Below are 18,038 nucleotides of genomic sequence, written 5' to 3' on the forward strand. Positions count from 1 at the left end.
GATTTAGGCAACTTTCCCCTATATACTGCACTCGAACTTGATAATAAACTTCACCTCATATGCTAATTTATGTGTATCAACTGCTATGTCATTTCATGTTTATATTACTGCACCACACCCCTATTCCTTATTTGACAGTGTGCAAAATATACATGCTTCTACATGCATTTTCTTTGCAGGCGTAACACCGTCACCCGACATGAAGACATCTGTTTTGGTTCTTATTATGTTGACCGTTGGGATTACTGCGACTATCAACTTCCAGATGGATGATTCTACTACACATCCCCTATCAAAGCTGGTAGAGAACCTCTTAAAATTTTATTTTGGTGCCGTCAAGTGCATTGTCTTTGTACAATATTCTCCTAACGCTTTAGATGGAATTCTCAGATACTTGTCCAATAGTTCTTACGTAACTATTATGCAAGTAAGTTCTGCCTACATAACTTTAGAAAGAGAAGGACCATTGGTTGATGGAATGAATTTGGGTTGTGATGCTTTCATTATCCACTCGGAAAACACGTTTAATATTTCCCTATCGCTCAGACAAGCTCTGAAACTTTCCAAGCAAAGAGTCGAAAAGAAATACGTATTCCTTTTGAACTCTGGTGCTGAAATTCATGGTAATATGTTTGATAGATCGTTTCTAAGATATTCTCCTTATACTTTGATTGTGAGGACTATTGGTACATCTACCTATGAACTCTTAAGATATACAATTTGACACAATTTGGAACCAGGAGATTTAGAGATCTTTGCTCGCTGGGAGGACATAGAGTCTATTCAATCAGTTCTGCAGGTTGATAGGCTGAAGAATCTGGACGGAGTGAGTCTGAGAATGGGTATTATAAACTACAGTCCGTACACGATTTTCGAAAACAATATACGTGACGGAACGGAGCTTCGATTGGTTACTGAAATTGCTGACAGATACAACTTTACCTGGGACTTACGATATGTAGATGGCGGCTTCGGTGTCATGCTAGAAAACGGTTCGTTCACCGGACTGGAAGGTTCAATAAAGACTGGCAACAATGCGGTTGGTATACCAGGGGCATACGTAGCCGGTATCTTCTATGCATTGGGGGACATGACAATACCATACTTAAGATCTTCCTTCACTTTCTTAACTCCGAGCCCAAATCATGTGCTCACATTGTGGTCAATTCTTCATCCATTAGACAGTGGTTGCTGGTATAGCATTGTTGCATTTGTTGCTGTGAGTTCTCTTACTCTTAGCTTCTGTGCTAAGCTTCACCGCAAGCTATATACGGTCTCTGCAACTGGTTCTTACATCGAACTAACCTACTCACTTTTACAGTGTATTAAGCTTCTGACAGGGGTGGGTGCTCAAGAAACTAGCAACACTTCCATACGGCATTTGCTGTTGTGGACGTCAGTAACGGCAATGCTGTTACTGACTGCCTACACCAGCAACTTCATATCGCACCTTACGGTACCCTTCGCTCCGAAACCCATAGATACCGTTCGAGAATTTGCCCAATCGGGGTTGAAATGGGGCACCGTCGAGTTCACCTACCTCTACGTGCTTGAGGGAGCTGTCGACGAAGACGTTGAACTTATTATAGAGCGTTTCCTGTACGAAGATGACCCTGAGAAACTAAACAGCCTTGCCAGGGACAAGACTGTAGGGATCATCGTGGAGAAGACCTTATCAGGGCATTTGTGCGGAGTGGATTTTCTGGACCAAGAAGCCCTTGAAGGGCAACATCTCATGTCTGAGGAAGTCATGAGCTCTTACATTGGGCTGCTCACCGAAAGAGGACATCCCTTAATTACAAAATTTAATGAAGTTATTAAAATATTAAGGGATAGCGGTATTATTGTCCATTGGGAGAGACAAGTGATTATGGTTCATACACCAAATAGATTCGACATACCTCTGATGAACAAATTACCTAAGGATTCAGAGGCTGTGAGTTTAACACTGGATCACATAAAGGGATCTTTCACGTTGTTTGTGATAGGTATGTTCATATCTATTGTTGTCTTTTCTGTTGAATACTTCTGGACGTCGAGATTATGTCTATTTGGCAATGTAAAAACCTGGAGACCTAACAGAGCAAATCATAATAATGAATGAAACAAAATAAACATGTCATCGTGCATTCGTAAAAATGCATGAACGAATTACCTCCTAAACGTTACGTAATTCTAGCGCAACAGTTGCTTATAAATAATACACTTCTTCAAGTAGTGTAAACATGTTTTAACATTCCCATTTAAGGCAATGACAATTGCTTAAAAATTACTTCTGGTAACTGAACTCTTCATCCATGAACACTAATTACACTGTTACAAGTTGTCATATTTGTTCTCCGACCTCAGAAGCATGGTATGACTATTGTAATTTCGATGTTGCTGAAAACAGTGAGTGAGTGATCCGTTTGTTTCTATCAGGCTTTAGCTTGCTAAAAATAAGCATAAAAATACGAAATTTGATAAAGTTCAAATACACCTAAACCACACATGAAACGTGTATGTTAGTTACATATTGTAAATATCCTTTAACGCTCCTATTTAAGACAATAAGTATTGATCAAAATTTGCTTTGGTAACGCATTTTTATCTGTGAAAACTGATCACAAAACACTAATAATTGTAAATTTTATATATGTAGGTAGGCAAAAAGCTGTTTCTATAGTAAGATAATCCGTGTAAAAATACTCTATGCTTACGTGTAACCCTACTTCAAATAGAAAATAATAATAATAATAATAATAGCCATTAAATAAAACCCGCTTGTAAATAAATATTCTATTCTTTTTCAATACATTGTACATTGTGGTCTATAAGTGTGGAAACACTTGTTTAAAACAAATATGAATGGGGAAATACAAATCCAACGACTTGCATAGGAAAGTGGCAGTACGAGTTAAGGTATGTTATCAACATGGTGGTGACCATCTGGAAATCCTCCATCTTGGAGTGAACTTCATTTTCTGAAATGGGAAGGTTGTCATGTGACATACTAAAATAGACTAGAATATCGAGATGGTGCAATTTATTTTAACAACGATATATCATTATACTCTTCGAGCCCCAAATGTTTTTATTTGCAGATGATATTTGTCGAGTTGAATGAACCATGATGTGACATCTATCTATCGCTTACAAATAATTATGCGGACATTCTATTTTGTAGAGTGCATTGACGCTAAAGTAAAAATTGAGCAAGACACGAATTATTTCGATTTGATTATTTGGAAAACTACGCTTAAAATATATATGCAATTTTGTACACTTCTGTTCAGATAAAGTGGCGCACATTTCAACTTTTAAACTCTATAAGTATGCCACTTTATGTGAACAGTAGTGCACGTGAAACGAAACTGATTGAAATATTAAGTCATTACGATGTGCTACCCTGTTTCAAATCTGGTAAAATATTTCTACGTTTATGAAAATAGCAGTATATTTTTAAAATATTATTTCATTCTATCAAAACAACTTATTTCCAACTTTTTAATGTCCTTAAAGAAGTTTCTTTACTGGTTGTTAATAGGAAATTTGAATTACATTTAGAAGTGTTAAATTGAGGGTATAACATGAAGCTTATGGCGATCCCTAATTAGAAACTCCAATTCGTAATTTCTTGAGGATTCTGGAATGTTTGTGTAATTTAGATAGAATGCTTTCATGGACTTAGAACAAATGAAAATGTTAGTGTTTTATTTTTCAAATTAAAGCTTTACAAGAATAATTCATCGTACGTTTACGTATGTTTGAGTAATTAGTGACGTGATTAGAATTAAAACACCCTCATCCTGAAGAATATAGATACCAGGTTATTGTTCGTACCCATGGAGCATATCACGGTTACGCAGTAAACGCAGCTCCAACTTGTTTACTTCTGGTCATACTTGAACTGTTGAATAATATAGATTAGTTGGACGCTTCTTTAAGAAGCAGTCAATAAAGTTGTCAATAAACATATGTTCGTGCTCGGCATTTGTGTGTAGTGCATACCAATTTCCCAGTACAACTATCCTAAAAGATCCTTATCGGCGGTAGAATATTGAGTTCACGAAGGACGACAATCGGCTTTGAATAGGGCTAATCAAACACGCTATCACGAAAGGGCACGTGTCAACCTCTATGAAGGAGTGGCGCTACGACGCCAAAGGCCCCGGTTTCGAATCCTGCCCAGGATATGGGTGTTCTTTGTCTATCTTCATCATATCATTACTCATTGTAGCGATTAGCAAAAAGTGGCAGGAAAAGCAACGCTATATAGCAATAATACCATAGCCCGCTACGATCCTTGCAGCCTCGGCACTCCACCAGTTCGCATGTTATTCCAAGAACTTACAATTTCTACCGCTACCAACCAAATGGCGCTGATTCCAGGTCCGTCTGCTTCTACCAAAGGCGTTTCTAAAGCAGGTGAACTTTACGACTGAGATACTTGTGATATAAGTATTTAGGTCTTTCAAACATTTCTGTCGTTCAGGAAGTAATGAATTCGAATACAATTGGGATCAATAATCTTCAAATAAGTTCACTTATGTCTTCAGAATGATCATTATTCGTGGAACACATTGCATTTTCTCAAAGCCGGTAGTAAGTTCTGTATGTTCTTGTAGGTTTCGCTTTAATACACTCTGGGTAAGAGAGGCACAGCAGTTTCGATGAATGTTATGAAAAGTCCACAAACACCAATGAAAGTTCGAGATGAATAGTGTATCATTCGATTTATGTCGCTTTTAAAAGTTAGGCCTATATGCGTACCGAACTACAGGTTGAGGTAGATATTTAGTAGTTATGTTCCCGGATATGGGTCGATAAATCAATTGATTGGAAAAGATCGATGAAAGATCAATTGATGATAAAGGGCGGTGGACAAGCAAGCATTGTTTATTTTTGGATGGAGGCCAGAAATGGGCGGGGTTTGAGATATGTGGATGTGTTTTGATTGGTTTGTGGGGTATGGGGAGATGGTGGCGTGGGCTGGTGAGTGAGAGTGTTGCCCGAGAAAGGTGAAAGGTTACAGATGAGCGGTTGGAATGACGAAATCAGGATGTGAGTGTGGGACTGTTGGGTGATATGGAAGTGTGGTAGAACAAAGGAGGTATTGTGGACGGTGTAAAGGTTGGAGATAAAGTTCGTTGTATGTTTCCGGGAGATGTTTTTGCGTGTTTATCGATAGTGGCGTCATTGTATGTGTGGTCGGTATAGGGTAACGACCGTATAGGATAACGACCGATGGAGGGAGAAGTGAAAAAGGAAAAAGTTGTGGAGAAACAGGGAGTAAATAAAGTAAATAGAAAAAAAGTACAATTTGCGGAAGGGGATAGTGTGTATAGTATTCCGGGGTGGGAAGAGGATAGGAGGGGTACGTGGGCGTTGGACGCTTTGCGCGAGAGGATGCGCAGAGAAAATAGGTGCGTGATAAGCAAGGAGGATGAGGTATATAAGGACAATTGATCTGTTTATGTTTACATCACAGTGAGCACCCTGTGCGACCATCGTCTTCTTCCAGAGATCCAGAGACTACCTTTCAGAGCCGATTTCGAAGTGATTTACCAGGTATATAACGGTATCCGGAGGTAAGTATAAAAATGGGTATAGTATCGTGGATGATGAAATTTATTGGAGGAATGATCGGGATGACTTCATCTCCTGATCGATCAGAGAAACCGGTAACTAGACAGAGTTCTCGTCCGTTACCGACTCCTCCACAATCACCACGATCATCGATACGGTCAGGAATGTTGTCGAAAAAAGAGACATATGTGAATGTCCCTAAATATTTTACGGAGAATGAATTTCGAAAGGTGTGGGAAGAAAAGAACGCTGCCCAACACGGGTATGAAAAAATTAGACGTTATAGAAAGAACAGTATCGATGATGCTGGTGAATTGTCGAGGAAGAGAAAACGTAATATGTATAATGTAAAGTGTAATCCTATGTATGGGTATACAGAGTGCTCTCCCGAAAAGACTGTGTATCAGACATATCCTGTAACAGTTAATAGATCAAAGAAATTTAAAAGTTGTAAATCGGAAATATTTGGACATCAGAATACAAAATTGATTATTTTTGACGCCCCTGTAAGATTCAGAGAATCCTTTTTAATTACCGTCTACAATCAAAATTTAGTGTCTGAAACGTTTTTGGAAGTTGAAAATAACGGTTTTCCGATCAGTATGCGTTTTATTAATAATCGCAGAGCAGGTTTATGTGAGACACACTATCTGTTCGAAAGAGCACCTGTATACGGGCATTTGTCGTACGGTATATGGACGAGTCGTGTAGCTAGTGAAATAGCGACACACGGATACAATGCAGGACCTTTTATTTTAGTATCAGGGCTTTCCTCATTGGATTGTATCTGTATAGAAACAGAATCGGAATTAAATTCGGAGTATTTAGATACATCTGAGTTACATGCTCCTCCACGTTGCCGGGCAACAAAATATATTATGATGGCGAATGAAAGACTGAATTGCGACCGTACCGATGTCGAATTGACACGGTACGAAAATTTGGAAAATCTGCTGAATAACGAAATTCCTCAATTATATAGGGTTGGCTGCCACGGTAAGTATATGATGGTAGATCATTGTGATGTTGCAACGTTAATGCAGATATTTCGGAGAGAGTACCGAGAATCTGTATTAACACTGGGGGAGATATTCCGGTGGTTTCGATACAGTGTGTCCCCTGAGGACCTGATAGGTGAAATATTAGGAGTAAAAGGCCCTACATTGGATCTGGAAGAATTATCGGATTATTGTTACAATCCATTACGACGAGATGATGTAAGAAATAAATATTTTTTTATTTCTAGCCTTCACAAAGTAGAAGAAAAATTCAACAGAACTTTGACCCCACCTCACCGTGAATTCCCTAACATCATCGAGGAGACCGATACATCAGAAGTGGAAGACGTGTAAAATAAAAGGTGAGAAAAAATATTACCTATATTTATTGATAGATTATAAATCGCCGTCCTCTTCATCCGTGATATCTATAATTGAAGGCGTAATAGGAGGAGACGGTGACGCCGCAGCAGGAGAAGGTGGCGTAGCAGCAGGGGACGGTGGCGTAGCAACACGAGGGACCGGCACAACGGCGGGAGGAACAGGCACAGCAGGAGGGGGTGGCACAGCAGCAGCAGGAGGAGGAGGTGGTGCAACAGCACCATTCCGGACGAGTTCCAGGAGAGGCTCCGGTACCAACCCGAAGAACTGAACGGCTCGTTCTTCGTGTATACGACGGAGCCTGAAAAAAAGAAGGGAGTTAGAATAATAATATTTCATATTCACACATAAATCGGAAGTTGTATAGATAGGGGTGATGATGTAATAGATATAATTGAAAAAATATATTACCTTTCCTGGATCTCGCCGATCTCTGCCTCCAACTCTCTCCTAAACTCTTCCCGCCTGGCTAGGAATCCGTTGTTCGCGGTAACGGCACGTTGGAGTGTTTCCACAAAACGGTGTCCGATACCCTCTAATTCAGCGCCTAAACGGTCACCAGTTGTGTGCGCCTCCACATCGACTCCTGCCACTCTATCCGTGTACCGGCGAAATGCCCTCTGCATGTTTCGGATTTCTTCCTGCACATCGGCGTTAGCCATATACAGAAGGAAGGCCTCTAAAAGAGCCAACCCCCGATTGTTCTAAAACAAAAATGTATAACTGTAATCAAGGTGTACGTGCGATATATCTAACATATTTTCTTTATATTTTCAGATATGGCATCCCTACCATTTGAATTCAATGTATTGCATGGGAATCTTAAAGATGCAGAACATTCCGGGGAACGAAGGAATCTGTGGAGCAAGGTCCAAGCTCGCCAAGTGGAGAGACAGATCGCATGCTACATAGATTTCTGCGAGGAGAACGGGTTAGCAGAGAACCTGATGAAGAACCTGGAGGAGGTCTGCCGTGATATGGAAGTCCAAATCGACACGCTCACTAAAATGTTTAGTTACATATCAGAAAAAAAGAACACGTCCCCAGTATTTGGGGATTTTTTGGAAAATGTAAAACAGGCACAGTATGTGCCATCTCATTTATCCCTTCGTGTATGTTTCGAAATGATGGAGGTTTTCAAAAATATTAGAAAACAAAAAACTGAGGAGACAAAAAAGAACGATGAAAAGGAGATGGAGAGTAAAATGTCAGAACTTCTAAAGAAAAGAAAATTGGACAAATAAATACTAACACCACTAATACACTAACACTTTTGTCCGATTTTCGTTTGTCTACACCCGAAAAATTAAATGAGAAAGTGTATAGGTGATTCAGTAAATGAAATGTATATATTTTAAAATATAACTAGATGGATATGAAATGTTTATAATAAAATATATTCAGAAAATATGTTATTTTTATATTAATATGAAATACCTGTATGTTAGTTACGTTTTTCTCATAATACATTGGTGACATAGTTGTTTTATAATCAGAGTTCCGGATCTGCTATTCCATAAAAATGGTTCGAATCCGATTTTACTATGGTGACATGTCTCATAATTAAGGTCCCGGGTTCGACACCTGGTAAAAATACACAGCAATTCGAACTCTTGATTTTGATTGGTTGTTTAAAGTCCACTTTATGCACATTAAGGCTAATCGGAACTAGACCTACAGTTTAAAGTGGGATCCGAAATGTGCCTCCACCGGGAATCGAATCCGGGATCCTTGATTACAAGACGATGACGTTACCACTGTGTCATCGGGGAGGTCTAACAATTCGAACCCCGGTGTAAACTGGAGGTCTAGTTGTGATTAGTCTCTTTACATAAAATAAGTTAGAAACAGACAAACATGCAAATTACTTACCAAGTTTCCGTTCTCCATTTCTGTTCTGTTACAGACGATAAATGTGAAGAAAGACTGCTATAAATATTCCATATATTGGCGGTATAGTTTGATCCAAATTTTGTAACATCCTCCGTGTATCATTTAAAGGTTAGCGGTCAAATTATAATCGGGAATCAAGAAACATATTTTACAAGTTGTTTTGACATTCTAAAGGTTATAGAGGTCACGTAGCAATTAGCGGGAAACATATTTTACAAACTGTTTTGACGTTCTCTGAAAGTATCTCTATGTATCATTCTAAAGGTTAGAGGTTACGTAGCAATTAACAGTCTCGAGAAGGTTCTCTGTCACATTTGAGAGTATTGAGAAATAATGAAGGAGTCGATAAACTCTCGAGTCTTTTTCATTCTCCGGTGTTTATAAATTCTGTGTTTCAATATCTCGGTAGACGTAATGTTTAAAAGTTAAGGATGCAATTGTAATCAACAGTTTTGAGATGAGGGTTAAAGGTTTACAAGAAGAATAAACCCTAAGGAGGTTATTTGCGGTCAATCTTTTACGAAACTACACAGAACAGACACTTTAAAAATATGGAACCAGGTTTTGTGTCAAATGATATTTATTGAAAACCTGGGCCGGCCCGGGCCCTTAAAAATGATGAACAAGGTCTGGTAAAGTTATCACTGCATGTTAAAACCAGGGCGGTCCGGACCCTTAGGAAATGGTGAATAACCATCGTAACGTTATTTCTGTATGTATATAGAAAACCAGGGCCGGCCCGGGCCCCCTAGGGAAATGATGAATAACGATTGTTGAAGTTATCACTGCATGTTAAAACCAGGGCCGGTCCGGACCCTTGGGAAATGGTGAATAACCATCGTAACGTTATTTCTGTATGTATATAGAAAACCAGGGCCGGCCCGGGCCCCCTAGGGAAATGATGAATAACGATTGTTGAAGTTATCACTGCATGTTAAAACCAGGGCCGGTCCGGACCCTTGGGAAATGGTGAATAACCATCGTAACGTTATTTCTGTATGTATATCGAAAACCAGGGCCGGCCCGGGCCCCCTAGGAAATGATGAATAACGATTGTTGAAGTTATCACTGCATGTTAAAAAACAGGGTCGGTCCGGACCCTTGAGAAATGGTGAATAACCATCGTAACGTTATTTCTGTATGTATATCGAAAACCAGGGCCGGCCCGGGCCCCTAGGAAATGATGAATAACGATTACTGAAGTTATCACTGCATGTTAAAAAACAGGGCCGGTCCGGACCCTTGGGAAATGGTGAATAACCATCGTAACGTTATTTCTGTATGTATATCGAAAACCAGGGCCGGCCCGGCCCCTCAGGAAATGATGAACAACGTTTGCTGAAGTTATCACTGTATGTTAAAACCAGGGCCGGCCCGGGCCCTTTGGAAAATGGTGAATGACCTTTGACCCCGACCTTTGACCTTTATTTTTTTTTTTTGAATTTTTTTTTTTTTTTTTTTTTTTTTTTTGAACTTTTTTTTTTGAACTTTTTTTTTTTTTTTTTTTTTTTTTTTTTTTTTTTTTTTAACTTTTTTTTTTTTTTTTTTTTTTATAATTTTTGGCAAACTTCCAAATCGTTATATCTCCGTGCCTAATTGAGATAGAAGGATGATCGATAGGTCGTTGAACTCGGAATGAAATCCTCTTTCTATCGGAAAAGATTTCATCATTCTAGGATCAACAGTTTCCTATTTCCTTTATTACCAATCGAAGACTCCCCTTCCGACCACTCTACTAAAAGGTCTCGATGTGCAGATTCCGAATCTGTAACGGTTTTCAGGCTAACTCAATCAGCAACACGACTATGTCTCTTTGAAATGTTTACGTGTTCTGAAATTTTGCCAAGTTTTAGGTTATCAGGCAATTTGACCTCTACAATTGTTGTTCTATTTATTAGAAATATCTTTTCATTATCGAAGACTTTAACCTTGTTTATAGATAAGAACCAGGAAACCGTTACACATTTCTAGAAAGTTTACAATACAACCAGGAAACCGTTAGATAAATCATTAAAACAAAAGGGGGTCGTAGATACCGGAAAGATTGTTACTTATTTCCTGGAAACCTATAAATCAGACAGTAAAACCGTTAGAATCAGTATTGTGATGCTGAGGTATATAACATAGACACCCTCTTTCGTGAGTAGTTTCTGGAATACTATTATCCTCCTATCATGGACTTACAGTTATCTGCTGACGAATTGTTAGTGTTATATCGTAACGGGTATTACAAAACAGCTGACCAGTTACGAAAACTACTGGCGTACATTGCACAAAGGATAATTGAAGGAGAGACTGTCTCTTTAGTTGAAGAGTATGATCAATTACTGCGGGCAGTAACAACAACAACAGCAACACCCGAACTTTTCGGAAAAGGAGTATCATCGCCACCGAATATTCACACATCCGATACTGCATCATCTCAAGGAACTTCAAGGAATGCCGTATCCAGACCAGACCCGGAACCTCTACCTGGACCGTCTTGGAGAGAGGACCCCTTACCGACAGTTGAACAGTCACCTCAGAATATTTCTGAATCACATAGAAGAGGTAAGAAAAGAAAACGTGATACAATACCTCGTGAACACATAGGAAATATATTGTTACACAATATTCAGGAACGTGAATACCCTAAATTTCGTTCCAAGGGACAACGTGTGGAATTCAGTTTCTCACATCCTCCAGAAAATGTTGACCCTCACAGTTGGATTCGTCAAGGTGTTGAAAACCTTCTCACCTATGTGAAAAAGAATGCTAAGGACGGAGATAAAATAGGTTTAACACTATCTAACATATCCGACCCAAATGTAAAAGATATTTATATCGGATGGCATAGAAGTGATCAGTTACATAGTGATATGGTATGGACTGTTATGCATAAAATACTACAAAGTGCAAAAACATTTTCAAGTACAGACCGTCTAATTTTACGGGCTGACCGTGTTGATATACCTGTCGGAGGAGGAGGAGACGGTAAGCGTGCCTATTGTTTACCAAATTATATCCTAAGTACACTAAAGAGAAGTGTTGTCAGTGTACCAAATAGAAAAAAACCTCTTTGTTTAGCTGAAGCTCTGGTTATAGGGAAAGCCCATGTAGATAAAGATCCATCGTATACACAATATAAAAGAAATAGAAATCTTCTTAGACCTGTTTTTGAACTAATGCGAAAGGCAGGTGTAAATCTAACAGACAATACGTGTGTCGGAAGTGGAATTCCTGAACTCAAAAAATTTCAACAAGTTCTTACAGAATATAAAATCACTGTGTACAATAACCTTCGTGATGTTAAAGATATTCTTTTTGAAGGAGAGGTCGAGAATGTCTCCAAATACATATATCTTCTATACGACAGTACTCGGCAGCATTACGATGTTATTGTGAACCGTGTTGGAGCTTTTGCAGCAAAACAGGAATGCCAGGGATGTAACGAACTTATATTTTGTAAACCACATATTCATCAGTGCAAACAAATGTGTTCCATGTGCCGCGCAATCCCTCCATGCGTACCTGAAACAGGAGTTTATAAAACATGTCAAACATGTCACAGAATTTTCAAAAATGAGAAATGTTTTACAAATCATGTTTCTACACTATTTCGAAACGGTACAGTATGTAGTGAAATCCAACAGTGTCCTCGATGTTTTAGAATTGTTCTCACAAATAATTCGTATGAGAAAGTACATAGGTGTAACATGAAATACTGTACTGTCTGTAACTGTGTGAAACCTATAAATCATATGTGTTACATGTCCATTCCAAAAGCTAAACAGAATTCGAAATTTCTATTTGTGTTTTATGATTTCGAATGTTATACTGATATTCCGTACTGCGATAAAGAAAAAACTTTTCTTCATGTTCCGAATCTAATCGTGGTACAAACAGCCTGCCATGCATGTCATAACGAAGAGGATTTAACAATTTCGTGTTCTGTCTGTGGTACAAGACAGTTTATATTCTGGGATGATCCTGTAGAAACATTTCTCTCCTATCTCGAACTGCAACATAAGTTTTCCAATATAACTATTTGTGCACACAATGCACGAGGTTATGATTGCACATTTATATTGAGAAAAATGTTGGAAAAAGGGATGAAACCTCGTATAATCTTGGATGGAACCAAAATCATCAGTATGACGTACCAAAATCTCTACTTTATCGACAGTCTTAATTATGTTCAAACGAATCTTGCAGGGTTTTCAAAACTGTTCGGTCTTCCAGTGCAGAAAGGATATTATCCGCATTTGTGGAACACATACAAAAATCGAAATTACATAGGACCTACACCTCCTCCTTCTGCATACGGATATGAATATATGAAAACAATTGAAGATCAGACAAATTTCATGTCTTGGTATGATACTGAATGCAAAAAAAATATGCCTTTCAACAACAAAGCAGAACTACTCCAATATTGTATTAAAGATGTTACTTTGTTAAGACAAGGATGTCTGAAACTGAGACAGAATTTTCTGGATATATGTAAAATAGATATTTTTAGGAATTGTATCACTATAGCATCAGCGTGTTCATTAATTTACAGACATAAATTTATGCCCGCTAACACTATAGGAATAATTCCTAAAGGAGGTTACCATCATGCAGATAAAATGTCAAAATTTGCGTTGAAATGGTTGACCTATGTTGAAGAACAAAATCACATAATACTTCTCCACGGCGGACGTACTCGTGAAAAATATGTTTTAGGAGGACGTTATAAAGTAGATGGATATCACGAGGAGACAAATACAGTGTACGAAGCGCTTGGTTGCTTCTGGCACGGCTGCAGACGATGCATATCAACAAACAGGGATATGTATCCTAAAGATATCACGGAAGATGAAAACACCCAGGAAAATGACGGTCAAACCAATAGTGACATGCTAAACACTGCAGCTTTTAGATACGAAACAACATGTCGTAAACTTGCAGCTTTACGTTCTGAAGGTTACCATGTTGTCACAATGTGGGAATGCGATTTTGATAGAATATTAAAAACTGATCCTGAACTCGATAGACATCTATCTACACACCCTATTGTCTGCTGTATTCCTTTAAATCCGAGAGATGCCTTATATGGCGGAAGAGTTGAAACAGTCAGAACTTATTACAGAATCAAGGAAAATGAGAAATTACAATACAACGATTTTACAAGTTTGTACCCTTATGTGAACAAATATTGTACCTATCCTGTAAGCCATCCTACCATATTTTTAGGAAATTCTATTCCTCCTGTCGATGAAGTTTTAAACATGGAAGGACTTGTTAAATGTACAATTCTACCCCCTACAACTCTTCTCCACCCTGTTTTACCCTCCAAAATAAATGGAAAACTGATGTTTGTATTATGTAAAGAATGTGCTATCACACTAAAATGTGAAGGTATTTGTGAACATTCAGATGAACAGCGTGCACTTTCAGGAACTTGGGTTATCGCAGAAGTACGTAAAGCTTGCAGTTTAGGTTACAGAATATTGGAGATGTCGGAAGTGTGGAAATATGAAACATCTATGTACAATCCTGTTACACAAACTGGAGGACTGTTTGCTGAGTATGTCAACACATTTTTGAAAATAAAACAGGAAGCCAGTGGGTGGCCTACTTGGTGTCAAAACAGAATGGATAAAGAAAAATACCTACAGGACTATTTTGATAAAGAGGGGATTCTATTGGAGGAAGACAATATTGAGATCAATCCTGGAAAACGTACTTTGGCTAAACTTTGTCTTAATTCTTTATGGGGCAAATTTTGTCAACGAGATAACCTTTCCCAAACATCTATTATCAAGGAGTCGAAAGATTTCCTCGATAAAATGACCGATCCTAATATAATTATCGGAGGAGTTATATTTATCAATCAGGATACTGTTATAGTAAACTGGAAATATGTTGAAGAGGCAATCACCCTGAACAGAAAAGTAAACGTTCCTATTGCAGCTTTTACGACATGTCATGCTCGTTTGAAACTGTATGAACTTCTTGAAAAATTGGATGACAGGGTATGTTATTGTGACACAGATTCGGTGATTTACATAGATAGTCCTGAAATGGAATATCATCCCCGAACAGGTGATAAATTAGGGGATCTCACCGATGAATTAAGTGATTTCGGTCCCGATGCAATTTGTGAAGAGTTTGTCTCAACAGGACCAAAAAGTTACAGTATGAAAATTAAAAAACCTCTTTCTGAACCCCAATATATCTGTAAAGTTAAAGGGATCACTTTAAACACTTCCACATCAAAATTGGTCAACTTTGATACTATGTGTGATATGATGAACAATGAAAAATCTGACGTTACAGTAGAAAATATCTTTAGAATTAGAAGAACAAAACAGTTTCAAGTTATCAGTACAAATGAAAAGAAATTGTTTCAGCCAGTATTAATGAAACGTTTTTTCGACCACCGACATTTATCATTTCCTTTCGGATACCGTACAGATTAGGTTATAAATATGTCTGTAATCCTAATCTGTAATAGGTATTGTAATAGGTTTTAGGTCCAAAGTTCAAATTTTTGTTTCAGTATTTTTTATATTGTATACTTGTATTATATAATCTTGTACAAAATAAATATAAAATGTAGTAATAGTCTGGTAAACCGTCATTTTCTTTCAAGTTCCTGGATACAAATCTGTAAAATTTTTGCTTAATATAAAATGTTTCCTAAACTTATCCATCCTTTTACAATGATGGTTTGTGGAGCATCAGGAAGTGGAAAAACTACTTTTGTAACAAAACTTGTCAATTCTATTTTTTCTTTTGTCGAAAAACCTGTTAAAAAAATAGTGTGGTGTTACGATCAGGAAAATAGTATCCCAAAAAATATTGGTGATGTGGAATATCATAAAGGAATTGTTAATTGGCAATCATGGAACGGAAAAACTCCTACCCTTATAGTGCTAGATGATCTTATGATGGTTGCTGAAGGAGAAAAAGTTGCAGATCTTTTTACGAAAGGTAGTCACCACAAAAATATTTCAGTTGTTTTTATAACACAGAATCTTTTTCACCAAGGAAAAAATTGTAGAGATATTTCTTTGAACGTAAAACATTTTGTTATATTTAAAAATCCACGAGATATGAACCAATTTACTGTTTTTGCACGACAACTTCAACCTCATCGCATGAAGGAACTTGAAAAAGTATATATAGATGCAACAATAGAACCTCACAGTTATTTGTATATTGATCTTTCCCAGTCAACACCGGATCCTTTACGTTATCAAACAGATATTTTTAATACAGATCATTCAACCATATATCTTCCTCAGGAATGCCTGAAACCTCGAGATGAAGAAAACGAGGAAGAGACGTACCAACTTACGTTCTAAACAGAATATCTCTTTTAAAACACATTCACCTTTTTTGCACATATTGAAAAATTCCCCAACAAAAGTTCGTAAAACATTATTGAAAAGTGCTCCCAAAAAAACAATCCGTTTTATCAGTGAATGTTGTCTGAATGTTTTAAAAGGCAATATAAAACTTCGGCCGTCTGTAAAGCATCGTCTAACACCTTACAAAACTGTTTTACGTAGACTTGTAAAACCTAAAGTAAATATCGAGAAACGAAGAAAAATTCTTGTTCAAAGAGGAGGGTTTCTACCCCTACTTTTAGGATCTCTATTATCAGGTCTTCTAGGAACTCTCATTCCACATTAATAATGACACCTGTTTACAAAAAAATGATTGTTCTTTCACCAGAACAATTGACACGTATTCGCGGTTCCGAACAGTCTATAAATCAAAAATTATCTGTTCTGGATAAAAAAATGAACGAAATTTTTAAAATGAAAAATATACCAGATGACCAAAAATGGCGTCTTTATAGAAAAGAATTGGATGAGTATTTATGGTTGAGTCGAAAATCGAAAGAACCATTAGAGATTCCTATTATCCAGGATAATGGTGATTCTAGTATTTCACCAGGATCAACATATTTTCCTCCAAACCTGGTAGAAACATTACCACGTAATACAAGACAGCAGTTAGAAAATATTATTGATGAGTATCAATCTACAGCCCAACGTCTAATCGAAAAAGATCAGGAAAAAACGCTTCCGGAACCGAGATCTTTAAATTTTTCATCGTCATCATCACCAACGGAGATTCCTGGTCCGTCTCGTAAACGAAAACCTGCAAAAAAAAAGAAGAAAAATGTTGTCTTACGTGTTTCCAGAAAAACTTCACCATTTTTGAGAACACCTGATGCATACAAACTCGTTCCTTTAAGAAAAAGTCGTAGACAGAGAGACCAATCATGGGAGTCCCTAAAGTAAAACATGATAAAATTCTTGCTAGAATATATTACGATCCTCAACACAGAGCCTCATTTTCATCTGTGGATCGTTTATGGAAAGCTGTACGAGATAGGAATATATCTCGTGATACAGTAAAAAATTGGTTAATGCACCAGGAAACATACACTCTCCACAAAAGTGCACGAAAAAGGTTTCCTCGAAACCATTACAATGTATGGAACATAGATATGCTCTGGGAAGCCGATCTTAACGATATGACATCGATACAAAAACATAACGACGGATTTAAATATCTCCTAACAGTGATCGATGTATTTTCAAAATATGCTTATGCATTACCCCTAAAAAATAAAACAAGTAATTCTGTAACCGAAGCTTTCAGAACCATTTTTGAACAAAGCAAAAGAAAACCTGCCACATTACAGACAGATCAAGGAACAGAATTTACGAATTCTGTGTTCCAGAATTTTCTGAAAAATGAACAAGTAGACTTTTCGATCGCAATTAACCACCCTGTAAAAGCAAGTATAGTGGAACGTTTTAACCGAACGTTAAAAGAACGAATGTGGAAATATTTTACAGCAAAACAGACAAGGCGTTACATAGATATTTTACCTCAACTTCTTGAAGGTTACAATACTGCGATCCATCGTTCCATAGGAATGGCACCTCAAGATGTAAACGAAACTAATGTTTACACAGTGTGGAAACATCTCAATAGACACAACAACCGTATCTCACACACAATTTCAGATTTGAAAGTTGGGGACATTGTGCGAATTTCTGTTGTTAAAGGACATTTCGAAAAAGGATACGAACAATCGTGGTCACGAGAACTTTTTAAGATTCATTCCGTCGTTCAACGGCAGCCGGTACCTGTTTACATATTGGACGACTTAAATGGTGAACCTGTAAAAGGAACATTTTACAAACA

General features: G+C 37.6%; 1 protein-coding gene and 1 long non-coding RNA gene across 2 annotated transcripts in view; both read left to right on the forward strand.

The window, feature by feature from the left end:
- Window positions 1-6,920, forward strand: part of LOC145979495 (glutamate receptor ionotropic, delta-1-like) — a 32,150-nt gene extending 25,230 nt beyond the window's left edge. Inside the window, exons 2-4 of the mRNA XM_083112431.1 lie at window positions 741-1,988; window positions 5,471-5,570; window positions 6,815-6,920. Coding sequence (XP_082968557.1) covers window positions 741-1,988; window positions 5,471-5,570; window positions 6,815-6,920 — 1,454 coding nt within the window. The remainder of the gene's footprint in view (window positions 1-740; window positions 1,989-5,470; window positions 5,571-6,814) is intronic.
- Window positions 1-18,038, forward strand: part of LOC145988949 (uncharacterized) — a 436,658-nt gene that overhangs the window by 246,908 nt on the left and 171,712 nt on the right. The gene's annotated exons all lie outside the window — the stretch shown is intronic.

Source organism: Lepisma saccharinum, chromosome 1, assembly GCF_977018435.1.
Source record: "Lepisma saccharinum chromosome 1, izLepSacc3.1, whole genome shotgun sequence".
In the NCBI taxonomy this organism is placed as follows: Eukaryota; Metazoa; Arthropoda; class Insecta; order Zygentoma; family Lepismatidae; genus Lepisma; species Lepisma saccharinum.